This window comes from Gavialis gangeticus, unplaced genomic scaffold, assembly GCF_001723915.1.
Source record: "Gavialis gangeticus isolate Ggan-Ray unplaced genomic scaffold, GavGan_comp1, whole genome shotgun sequence".
NCBI classification, from domain to species: Eukaryota; Metazoa; Chordata; order Crocodylia; family Gavialidae; genus Gavialis; species Gavialis gangeticus.
In genome coordinates this window covers 4220508-4232696 of record NW_017729029.1, presented here as the reverse complement: position 1 = coordinate 4232696, position 12189 = coordinate 4220508, and the positions used below count along the sequence as shown (strand labels likewise).

Sequence of the window (12189 nt, the reverse complement as noted above, 5' to 3'; positions counted from 1 at the left end):
GTGGATTCCTTCTCCCAAGGTGCAGCACCCTGCATTTGTCTACATTGAACCCCATCCTGTTCTCATCTGCCCACTTTTGTAGTCTGCCTAGATCTATTTGCAGCCTCTCTCTCCCTTCAAGTGTGTCCACCTTGCTCCACATCTTAGTGTCATCAGCAAACTTGGACAGTGTGCTTTTCACCCCCTTGTCCAAGTCTCTGATGAAGATGTTAAATAGTGCAGGACTGAGCCCTGGGGGACCCCACTGCTCATATCTCACCAGGTTGAGTACAACCTGTCCACCACTACTCTCTGGGTGCACCCCATCAGCCAATTTTTTACCCATCCAACTGTGTAGGCATCAATGCCACAGTTGCTTAATTTATTGATGAGGATGGGGTGAGAGACAGTGTCTGATGTACTGTGTCCAGTTTTGAGACCTCCACTACAGAAAGCATGTGGACAAATTGGAGAGTCCAGCAGAGGGCAAAAAAATGGTGAGAGGGCTGGGGCACATGACTTCTGAGTAGAGGCTGAGTGGACCAGGCTTATTTAGTGTGGAGAAGAGAAGACTGAGGGGGAATTTAATAGCAGCCTTCAACTACCTGAAGGGTGATTCCAAAGAAGATGGAGCTGGACTGTTCTCAGGGTTGGCAGATGACAGAACAAGGAGCAATGGTCTCAAGTTGCAGCAAGAGAAGTTTAAGTTAGGTATTAGGAGGAATTTTCATACTAGGAGAATAGTAAAGAACCGGAACAGGTTACCCAGAGAGGTGGTGGAATCTGCGTCCTTGGAGGTTTTTAAGACCTGGCTGGACAAAGCCTAGGGAAGGATGATCTAATTAGGGACGGTCCTGCTTTGAGCAGCGGGTTGGACTAGATGACCTCCTGAGGTCCCTTCCAACCCTAATCTATGATTCTATGATTCTAAGGAGGAACCAGGGCTGCAGGTTCCTGGTGTGGGGAGCAGCATTTCAACTGAGTCATCACTAACCAACACAGTTCTACACAGTGCTCCTTGGTGGCCATAGGGTGTTTTTCTGTCAGGACTGAGCTACACTACAGGTGTCATTGCCACACTCCTGCTTAGGTGACCTTCTGGCACCCTACAATTTCAATTGGATTTGTGGGTTGTCTTCACTTGCTGTCCTAATCTGCTTGTATAAGGCTGATATGCACTGTATAAATAGCTGCTATTGTCGTGCGTGAGAGATGACTGCATGCCAGCAGTGGGCAGTGTCTGTAAAGGGTACTAGGATGCTTCTGGGAGCATAGTAGCAGCAGGACTGGCAAGTCCATCTCGGATGTGGACAATTGGAATTTGTCCCAGGTGGGGACCATGCTTCATCCTATGGCAATGTGGCCAGTGCTCAGGACAAACTGGAGGGGTTGGTAGCCAGAGAGAGAGGGGAGTAAAAGGCTGGAGCAGGAGGCATCTTTGCTTTCATAATTCCATCCCTTGATTCCTCACCAGAGTCTCAGAGGAGTGGAGAGAACAGCTCCCAAAACAGTGACATCCCTGGCTTTCTCAAACTCAGTTGGTCGGCTAAGCAGCTGCCAGTGGTAAGCAGTGAGATGGCTGCGGGCATGGGGGCACGTGCATGGACTGGGACTGGCATGAGTGGGGCAGGGGTGAGCATGGACGGGGGCAGACTGTATGGTGTTATGTTCTGTTCACTCTGTCAGGGTCCCGGGCTTCCCACCCCGTAGGCTCTGAGGCTCTCCCTCCTTCACACTGTCTACCTCCCTGATTAGTGGCACTCCAGATCTCCCCCTACCAGCTCTGAGGCTGACACTCCCCTCCTCCATCTGTCCCTGGCTGACCTCCTGAGTTCTCCTTACGCAAAGCAAAACCTGTGGTGACCACTAGAGGCCATCACTGAGGAACAGTGGGTCACTGCTGGGTCTCTGTTCCTAATCCCAGTGCTCGTGCCCTTGGGCTGTGTGGCTGGGTTGGGGGGCTGCAGCCCTTCCCCTGAGTGTTGTGTTGTCTCTGTGTGCAGCTGAATCCAATCCTTTCGGACCTGGAGTACCTGCTGGACCAGCACCTGCTCCTCAGCGTCAAGGGAGTGGATGGCTGTGAGTCATACGGTGTGTATCTGAAGCAGAGTGGATTTGGGATGGCCAGGGGGCACATCCACCCCATGGTGGGCTGAGGGGGATGGTGGCAAGGATTTCTACAAGCTGTACATATGCTGCCAGGGCCTAGGCAGGGAACGACTAGGGTCTGGGTGTGCAAATGTGCTTAGTATAAGGTCCAGGCCACACAGTGACTTCACCTGCATGATCTTCAGCCAGAGGGCTACAGGTTGCAACCAGCAGCCACATCAGATCTTCTCACAACAGTACAGTTCTGCTCTCTAGCCCCTGCTACCCAGGAGCTAGATGTCCTGCAGAAAGTGTTGTGCCCTGTCCTCCAGGCTACACCTAGGACTCAGTGCTTGGTGTTTACTGAAGATGTCCGCTGAAGCCTGAACTTGTGGCCATGCAGACTGACTCCCCCTGCCTCCGTCAGGAGCAAAGAGCCTCTCCAGCTGTTTGGGCACTAGGGGAACATCCAAGACATATGTTCCACAGCTGAAACTGTGTCTGGGCAGGACACTCCCCCTCAACACCCATGCTCACTGCCCTGGGCATATGAATTCTCCCTGTTCTTCGTGAGTGTCGTATCATGGTGTGAAGCCCGCCTGCCAGCCTCTGCTCCCAGTTTCTCTCCAGTGGGCCTGTGTGAATAGGAGCAGGATGGCAGCAGCTGCTGTTGATGGGATCCTCAGCAACCGTGACAATGCCCAACTCTATGCTCTTTGCAGGTGAGTGCTGCATTGCCATGAGGTCTATGATCAGCAGCCTGGCCCAGCAGTTTGAGACTTTCCTCTACCACCGGGGTGAAGAAACAGGTTCTATGCGTGGCTGGATGAAAGTCCGAGTCCCCAAGGACAGACGCAGCACCCGGGAGAGGCTCTATGGTAATACAGCCATGCTGCTGAACTGCTTCTACTCCAGCTGCTTCAGCGATAAGGGCCTCAGTTCATCACTTGAGGGCAGGTTGGACCTGGAGGAGCTGGGAGCGCCTGTCCCCTTCCCTGTGGGACCAGTGAGAGGTCTGGCTTGGACTGACTGGGAGCTCCCTGCAGCCTTCAGTCTTGGCCCATTCCTCCTGTCAGCCAGGGCTGTTGGGCAGTCTAGAAGGAAAGCCTCCTTTCCCTGCACCTCTGTTAGCCTACATGATCTTTTCTTCTCTGCAGAGTGGATCAGCTTTGAGACAGATGCGACAGAGTCCCCTGGAGACACCTCACCCTGCGCCAAGCCATCTCAGCAGTCTGTCAGGTAACTCTACCTGTGTTCTGCACCTCAGGCGCTAACCCTTTAAGACAGGCTTGTCCAACATACAGCCCGCGGGCCTCTATGCGGCCCTCCAAGCTGTTTTCTGAGGCCCGAGGTGCTGCGAAAGGAAACAAAAGTAAACACTATACTTTTGTTTTTGGGGGGGTGATGTGATACTGCTTCCTGTGAGGTCTTTGAATATGGCTTGCCGGCCCACTGGGTGATAAAAAGTTAATGATCCGACCCCACATTCAAAAAGGTTGGACACCCCTGCTTTAGGATATTGTTGTTGCTAGTCCTGGGCCTCTGATGGAAGATAATCACTTTTGTTTCCATATCCAGATGAATGCAGAGGTGAATAGCAGCTGTTTGCTTGCCTGCAGAATTCTCAGTCATCCCACATAGACTGACATGGTTGTCTGTCCCTCAAAGTATTAGGGAAGTCTGCCAGTTTGTTTCTGCAAAGATCTAGGATTGTGTCTGTCCTCTGGAAATGTCCATTTTTTTGTCTCAGGGTGCTGAGATTATCTGCCTAGTGGAGTTGTGTGTTTTTTCTAGGAGTGGAGTGTTGGAACTTCTTGTAGGAGGAGTGGTAGCACCAGCCGCTGAGAGACACTTTGGGACAAGGTTGATTTATATGACACCTATTTGCTCTATTGTGTTTTAGGAGCCGGCCCTTCAGCTTCCCTGAGACAGCCAGCAGTTACACCAATCCAGCCTACTTCATATTTGAGGGAGTCCCTAATACCTGGACGCTGGGTACAAACCTGCTGGAGCCTCCCTACAGTTCAGCCAGTGACGTACAGGAAGAAGCGTGCCTGGGCCATGTGCCAGGCCACAGGCTCCAGAGCCTGGCAGGAGAACAGACCTGCTCCTCCTCAGGAGAAGCGCTGCAGAGAAGCCCCCATTACTCTGTGCCTGTGAGCACGTCATATGGGCATCAGCTCAGCCCTCTCCAGACTGGAAGGCACAAGAGGCCCAAATCAGCTCTGCTGCTGAGAGACATGCCAGCATCGAGTGACTATTCTCTCACAGCCTTGCATTTGGCCAAGCACCTCAGTGACCTGGACACAGAGCCCCACAAGAGGGGAAGCTGCTTGGGTACCAGACAACTGAAGAGCCGGAAGAACCCATTGCGCCATACGCGCAGTGCACTGGAGCCTCCACCACATGACTGCCGGGAGGGGACAGTCTTCCTGCAGAGTAGTCACCAGCTCAGCCGTGACCTAGAGGTATGTCTTGGGGGAGGCTTCTCTAGAGCACAGGTGCTGGAGCATGCCCTGCTGCCTGGTCATAAAACCGTGAGCTTGGTCAAGGCTTTTCCCTGGGCCTAGGAAGGGCAGAGGGATACAGAGGACTCACCTCTGGGGACCTATGTGTAAGACACACCATCAGCAGTGAATTAGAGTTTTCCCACTCTAGTTGCATTGCCCTCTTCATACTGAGCACAGCAGCCCATCTGAGTTACGACAGGCATAGGGATGGAGTATGAGGATGCTGCAGGTTAGAAGGTAGGTGGAGTAGCAGGGATGTTGTGGGCCCAAATTCAGGGAAATCAGCAGAGCTGGAGATGAGGGAAGGTTTTTTTTGATGCCCCTTGCTGCCATACAGCTGAGCCACAATCTTGTGTTCTTCTCTCTTAATGGCTTGGTGGCAGGAGTGAGCATTTGTGGAGCATAGGCACGTGTCTGAGGCACTTTGGCCTGGAATAGTAGGAGGATGGGTTATTTGAAAATGGCCCAGAAGATACAGTGTTCTTCAAGTATCTTTCCTGTCCTGGGGCTCACAAGGGTATTGAGGGTATGTGAGAGATTGTTGGCTTAAGTCACTTTTGCTCCCTACTGGGGAATGACTGTCAAACTGGTGTGTCCTCCAGGCTTCCTGGTTAAGTTATGACCACAGAGTCCTAGGTTGGGGAAGGGGGCAAGAAGCTAGGCTCTCCTAGTTCAGTCATATGTGCAGAGCACTCTGGGAGGAGAATGCCTCTGAAACACCAAATCCCTTTGGTGTCCAATAGCCATGTGTGGTGCAGGTGAGGCCTGGTCTGCCCTGCTTTGTGCTACATTGTTGGCTTCTGTCTCTGTTGCTTTCCTCCTCTCTCTTGTCTAGAGACACCATCGTACAGGGCCTGCTGACAGCCGCAGTGCTGAACCCCACTCGCCACATGCTTCTCCAAGCCAAGCTTCACAAAAGCAACTGTGAGGGCCTGCAACAGAGACCCAGCCTGAAACTGAACTCCAAGGGCTGCATTAAGTCTGGCATTCACTCGCCTAGAAGTCCTTGTACTCCTCAGGGAAATGGCTGGGAGCATGTGGAGAGGAGCTATGCAAGACATTGTGTCCCAGACAGTGGCAGTGGGCCGGGACTGGAGATCACTGAGCTAAGAGCCTCTGGATTTAAATCATTCCCTTTGCTGGCTTCTTTTGCAGTCTTCACTGTCACACTGATTTCATCTTGTCCCATGGTGGCAACTACAGGAAGTTCCCTGTGCATCTGACTGAGGCTGTACCAAAGCAGGGAGTAGCCTCATGTATCTAGCCACAATCCCAAACTCTTCTGCCTCATGCTATGGAGAGGGGCTGGGATTTCAGAGAGGCCAAAATATATAGGCAAGCTCCAGTTGAGATTCTGGCACTCTCTCAAGCAATTTTCTTCCCTCCCTCTCTGAACCATAGAAAGTTCCCAGCCTCTTTTTAAAAGACTGCTAGGCCTCAACCCTAATGCCGAGCCCAGTGCTCTAGCTACACTCAGTCCGGCACAGCATGAGTTGGGGGAGGTGAGAACCACAGGGTTCATGTGGCCTCAGCCACAATAGATCTTTTGTGGTCTCCACAGTTTCCAGTGCTGCAGTCCCATGGTGCTTTGCAGTTAGTTGACACAGTTTTGGTTTCTCAAGGGTTTCAGCTGCAACATCATATGTTGAGCAGGTCCCCAGCACTGTAGCATCCTGGAGCTCTCAGCTCTGCCCTGTGGAGAATGCCCCGGCTAAGCCCAATGGAGTCCAGGCTCCTCCTATCCTGAAGCACACCTAGTTCTTTTCATGAGTTCAGCATCTCGGAGCTTGCAGGGCACTCCCTACTATCTTCCCCTCAAGTGTCTTACTCCTCCCTATGGGGGTGCTCACTGTTTTTAGTTACAGTTTACATGTGATTTTTCTAAAGGCTCCATATTGCTGGTTTCTTATGAGATGCACTTTCTATGTCAATTAACAATAAAACTCCAAAGCTATGAGGAATCTCCACACTGAATTCACAGTCTGTCTTCTTTAAACTGTGGGCTTCACAATATGAATTTGGTGTCTCTAGCAGGGCAAGGGAGATGATACTGGCTAGAGCTGAGCAAATTGTGGAGATGTAGAGTACAGGCAGTCCTCGACTTAAGATGTTTCAAGTTACAACGAATGGCACTTACGATGTTTATAAATTGACACCATGTTTCAACTTTCTGACCTCAGTTTCAACTTAACGATGCTTGATCCAATGCCATACCACACCAGCAAACAAATTCGCCAGGTAGCCCATCTCCCTGGAGAACATCTGTCCAAATTTCCCTGGACACTTTCTTTAAGAAGGCGGACAAGATTCCATGAAAACCTGCAGTCAAGACTTCTAAGAAGATGCCAGCCAACAACCCTTCAACAAGTCCACCAAAGTCACCTCAAAGAAGTCCTTCCAAATCAATATGAGTGCTATTTACAATATAAATACATTAATGTAGCTATATTACTCATCTATAATTGATTGAGTACAAAATTCTGGGTTATTTTTGGTGAAAATAGTGTATCGGGCCTTGATTCAGGAATCAATCCCCCATTTATAACATTGTTTCTATGAGAAAATTGGTTCCAAGATACAATGTTTTGACTTAAGATGTGGTTTTTCAGGAACCAATTGTGTTGCAAGTCCGAGGACTGCCTGTACAAGATTTCCCTACCAGACAGTGGATACATGGGGTATATGGTGCCTCCAACCCTTACATAGGCTGTCAGGGATTATATTCCTTTTAGTGCTGGGCTGCAGGTGTCCAGCTTTTCCAAGCGGAAGCCTCAAGGCTCCACAACTGAGACTGGGTCCTGGCTTTAGCAGGAGCATGTCTCGCTGTGGTTCTTCCAGCAAGTCCAAAAGAACCAGAATTGAAGTTTTCCCTTTGGTGACCAGGTAGCCAGCAGATGTGTGCCATGGCACAGCCAAAACTGGACAGCTGTCATTTGGAGCAAAGGATTTTAGAGTCTTTAGGTTTAATGGAAGAGCTAAGCTACGCACCTGATTGCACAACCTGCCTCCCTGGTCCAGAACGTCAAGGATGCCTTTTCCCTCACTGCACTGGGCAGCCAAGGGCTTATTACTACATCCCAAAACCTCAGATCTTTGCCTGAAGTTCTACTTTTGCAGTTTTCACATGTTCTTGATTTTCCCATTTTGCTGAGATAGCTCCATTCATATCTTGTTGGTTCTTGAGAGTTCATTCATGCCAACCCTGATGTGCCTATGTGACACACACATATTTCATCACCCAGCTGCAGAGAAGGAAATATCCCTTTCTGTCCTAGCAGGTCATCGTAGAAGAGTGAGTGGGAGAAACTGAGAGACACGTTCCTTAAAAATAACACAAAAATTCCCCATACTCTCCACAGCTCATATCTCCAAGATGACCTGTGGCACTTCTGCTGGGTTGCTCTGCTGCTGAACTCCCTGCTGTTGTAAGCGCAAACATGGTGGGGAGAGGTGTTTGTGAGCATTTCACACACACACTCCAAATATGGCTGCCCCGGGGGATTTCACAACGGCTTTCATACAAGCCCACTGCAGTGTCACAGCTCTTGCTTTGTGTTTCTCCCGTTCCACAAAGGTCTTTTAAGTGTTATGCGATCCAGCCACCCCCAGCCCAGATCACAGATGGAGATGGACCCATGCCATGTGACCCACCATATGCTTCAATGAGGTTCATAGAGGACATTGAGCAAGATTTTGTTTTCCTTTGGGCACATGCTGTAACTACAGTGTGTCAGAGCAGACTCCCACATCTCATGTGTCAGCATTTCTGCGCTGAAAAATGATGGCAGGGTTGCTTTAACTAAAGCTCATTCGACGAGCTTTAGTTAAAGCGTCCCCACCACCATTTTTCAGCGTGGAGACTCTGATACATGAGACACTCCAGGCACTTTAACTAGAGTGGCTCCCAGAGACAAAGTCTTTGGCTTGCTGGGAGCAGAGGCAGCCCTCACAGAGAACAGTTCCTAAGGGGCACAATTAAAAAGGTTCCTGCGGTCCTGTGGACCGCGCAGAAACTTCAAAAAGAAAACTCTGAAGGACAGGTTAAACCTACCTCACCTGGTCTGAGCTGGGCAGCAAAAGCTGGCCAGGCCTATACTGCACTGAGGCATGACCATATAGCTGGGGTTCAGCCACGCAGCTAGGCGGAAACACCATAGATGTAGAAACAGCAGAAAAAAAGGCCCAGACCTATGGCTGTGGCCTGGACATCTGGTCTCAGCTATATCCCATGCTGAGACAGTACAATTACAAAACAGAGGGGGCCAGGCCCCTGGAGCCAGTAACTGCCAGCACCCATTCCTGGGCAATTAAAATCCCCCATGGTGTTAACCCATTTAAGAAAAAAAGAAAAGTAAGAGGGAGGAAATAGGAGTCTCAAACTCCAAAACAGACTTTCTCTCCCTCTACCTGTGGCTTTCCCTTCAAATAGTGTTTGCTTGCCTCTCCAGCAAAGAGGGGGGGAGAACTTCCTTGCCCGTGGGGAGCAGGTTTTCTGGTTCCCAGTATAGCTGCACAGCTCTCAGCAGGCAGATGAATTAAGACCCCCAGACCCTTAGTGAGTTGTTCATATACACCTGGTGTGAAATCACCCAAGCCTTGTCCACATTTCGTATACACCTGGTGTGAAATCACCCAAGCCTTGTCTACATTTTGTATACACCTGGTGTGAAATCACCCAAGCCTTGTCCAGTCTGGGAGGGTCACATTTCAGTCTTTCTCCCAACCAATCTCCCTGAAGAATCCTCTGCTTCTTCTGCCCAATGAGCCCAAAGGGCTTTACATATTTTCCCCAGATATGGGCCCCAGCTTGCCATGTGCTGAGCACGTGGCCAGAACAACAGGGGTCATCTTGCCCATATCAAAAGACATGCAGAGGGAGAAAAAAACCCACAAAACACAGCTCAGTGTATATATAGGTGTTACAATAGAAAGTGAAGTCACCTGGATTTCTGGTGAGATGATTCCTGGGCCAGACACCTCAGAGGGGCAGGCAGCACAGGGCAGCTGGGGCTGCACAGACAGGACAAGGTTATGAGGTTGGGTCAGTGCAACGCAACACTGCTGTCTCCATGCAATGTGTTATCAGGGAAGCTGGTTGATGCAGAGAAACGCTAATAAAACCAGTTCCCCAGAGGTATCCCCAAAAGAGCTGCACAGCAAGGGGCTATGACTCTCCTCCTGAGTCAGAGAGGCTTTGTCCCTGGCCACCCTAACTGGAATCTAGTGAGCACTGTCCCAGGGCTGGGAGAAGAACTGGGAAAGAGAGACAGAAGCCAAGAAGAGCAGAAGGGAGAGTTCATCCACGTGTGATGCAAGTGCCAGCAATTTCCCTCTCCCCCCAGCAGACTCCTTGCTTTCACTGCCTTCATGCAGCAGGCTGAGCCGGAGCAGGCCATCTCCCCTGCAGCTCCGCAGACCTTTCTGTGGGAATGTCACAGTGGGAATGGGCATCCCCTGAGGGCTTTGAGAGTTTGTTGCCTATTTCAAGGGCCTAAGATACGGGCAGGAGAGGGGCAGAATGTGTCTGACATGGAACCAGGGAAGGACAAGGAGCCTGTCCAGAGACAGAGGGAGAAGAAGGCTACTGGGGGCAGAGGGACAGGTCCACAGAGCATGAATTGGCAGAGGCTGCACTCCCCACAGGGGCTGGCTCTGTGGCCGTCCAAGGAGCAGTTTCTCCAAGAGGTATATTATGCAGCTTTGCTGCTTGGAGGAAGGGAAGCTGGCACTGGCACTGGCACTGGCTTGCCCCGCCCCCGCCCCTCCTTCTTTGGCACTTTGCACAGAGCAAGTCTGAAACTGCAAGTGGCTGGGGAGAGGAAGCAGCGCAGTGATGATGGTGACTGTGGAACAGACTGGTCAGGGATGGGAACCAGCTGGCATCCAGCCCAACACAGGGATGCACAAGGCCTGAGGCCCTGACACGAGGGAAAGAGGTGAGGGGGCACATGGGAGGGGCACCATGAGGGCTGTGACATTGTGGCTGGGGTGGCCACTGAGCAGCATTGCAGGAATCATGGTGGGGGGAGGCAGGAGACAACCCAATTCCCCACCATATTGGGGCTTCACCAGTACTGCTGTGTTTGGGGTGCAGGAGCTACCATGTTTCCCCTGCTGGGAGAGTAACCTCAGCCAGGCAAAGAAAGGTGGCTTGGGGAAAGTCCTGCACTGAGAGACCAGGTCACCTTTAGAGCCAGCAAAGCAGAATCACCTGGGCAGGGAAGAAGCTGCTTTGGTGGGTGGAGGACACGCTCACTCCTGGGGCTGCACTATATATGCTGCCACTTAGATGGCAAGCTGTGTAGGGCAGGGCCTGCCTGTTGTACCTGAGCCTATCGCATCTGGCACAGCAGGGCTTGGATCCCACTAGCTGTGTTGCACTACAAGTACAGTGTATGAACCCCTCCCTGCTAGAGTCTTATACACCCTCTCAGAGACTCAGACTCAGCTGCGCTGGGCCCCTGCTTCTCCCTTCTTCTTGGGCATGTGTGTGCAATGGCTGCAGACATTGTTTCTGCCCCTCAAAGGGAGCCAGATTCTGGGCTCCTCTGAGGAAGGAGTCTGAATTTTTTGGCCATGAAACAGAAATAGCTGAACAGCCAGCCCCACATTGTGTCACTGGGTAGACCTGGGGCTCAGGTCCCAACCGGGCCCCCTTCTTCTCACCCCAGTGTGGCTGTGGCCACTGCTTTAGTCACCTCTTCTTCTTTACCCCAGCATGGCTACTCCTCTCTGCTCAGGTCAGCATTGCTTTCCCTCCTCACCAAGTGCAGGGGTCTCTTTCCCTCTTCTTAAAGTGACAACCGCATTTTCTACTGGGTAGGGACTCTTCCTCCCATCCACATGGCCACTTCCTCTTCTTCCTCAGTCCAACATACCTTCCTAGTGCATGGCAGAGTTGCTTCATGTGCTGCTCTGATTTCCACTAGTTGTGAAGGATTATATGACTTCCCTTCCTTTGACATGAGGGAGAAAGAAGGGTGCAGTTTCTGCCTGTCCCTGGGCTGGGGTGGGGTGGGAACCCTGCTACACTACACCTTGACAGAGCAAAAGGTCCCGGGAGCAGCTGCACCCAGTGGTGCTCAACTTATATGGCTCTGTGGGTTGGATGAGTGGCTCAGGGCTGGTCTGCAGGCTGGATCACATGCAGTCAGCCTATATGCCTGAGCCAGTGTGGGGTTGGTGTGCAAAGCTGGTTCGTGGGTGTGACCAGATGTGGTGGCCCAGCCCTGTGCACTGGATCCTGCTGCAGAATGACTGTCTGCACTGGTCTGACTCCATGCACCAGACCCAGTTGCAGAGCAACCCCACATGCAGACACAATCCGGTGGGCAGGGGCATGTCATCCAGCCTGTAGGGCTACCCACGGGTCTGGAAATTTGGCAGTGGGGTAGTGGCAGCCAGAGGACTGGAAGAGGGCCAATGTGGTTCCAATCTTCAAAAAAGGGAGGAAGGAGGACCCGGGAAACTATAGGCCAGTTAGTCTTACCTCGATCCTAGGCAAGCTGTTTGAGAAAATAATTCTGGCACACATCCAGGAGGGGACAGCAGGGGACTGCATGCTTAGGGGCAATCAGCACGGGTTCATCAGTGGCAGGTCCTGTCAGACCAA

The 12189-nt window shown here is 51.4% G+C and overlaps 2 protein-coding genes across 3 annotated transcripts in view; both read left to right on the top strand.

Moving 5' to 3' along the window:
* LOC109300477 (phosphatidylinositol 3,4,5-trisphosphate 5-phosphatase 2A-like) overlaps positions 1–6551 on the top strand; it is a 32395-nt gene extending 25844 nt beyond the window's left edge. For both annotated transcript variants that reach the window (XM_019521116.1, XM_019521117.1), the window contains exons 22-27: positions 1454–1542; positions 1983–2070; positions 2790–2945; positions 3225–3306; positions 3971–4535; positions 5413–6551. In XM_019521116.1, the coding sequence (XP_019376661.1) occupies positions 1454–1542; positions 1983–2070; positions 2790–2945; positions 3225–3306; positions 3971–4535; positions 5413–5505 (1073 nt within the window). In that variant the 3' untranslated portion in view covers positions 5506–6551. The remainder of the gene's footprint in view (positions 1–1453; positions 1543–1982; positions 2071–2789; positions 2946–3224; positions 3307–3970; positions 4536–5412) is intronic.
* A 3784-nt stretch (positions 6552–10335) lies between these two features.
* P2RY4 (pyrimidinergic receptor P2Y4) overlaps positions 10336–12189 on the top strand; it is a 12453-nt gene continuing 10599 nt past the window's right edge. Inside the window, exon 1 of the mRNA XM_019521114.1 lies at positions 10336–10513. The gene's annotated coding sequence lies outside the window, so the exon portion shown is untranslated. The remainder of the gene's footprint in view (positions 10514–12189) is intronic.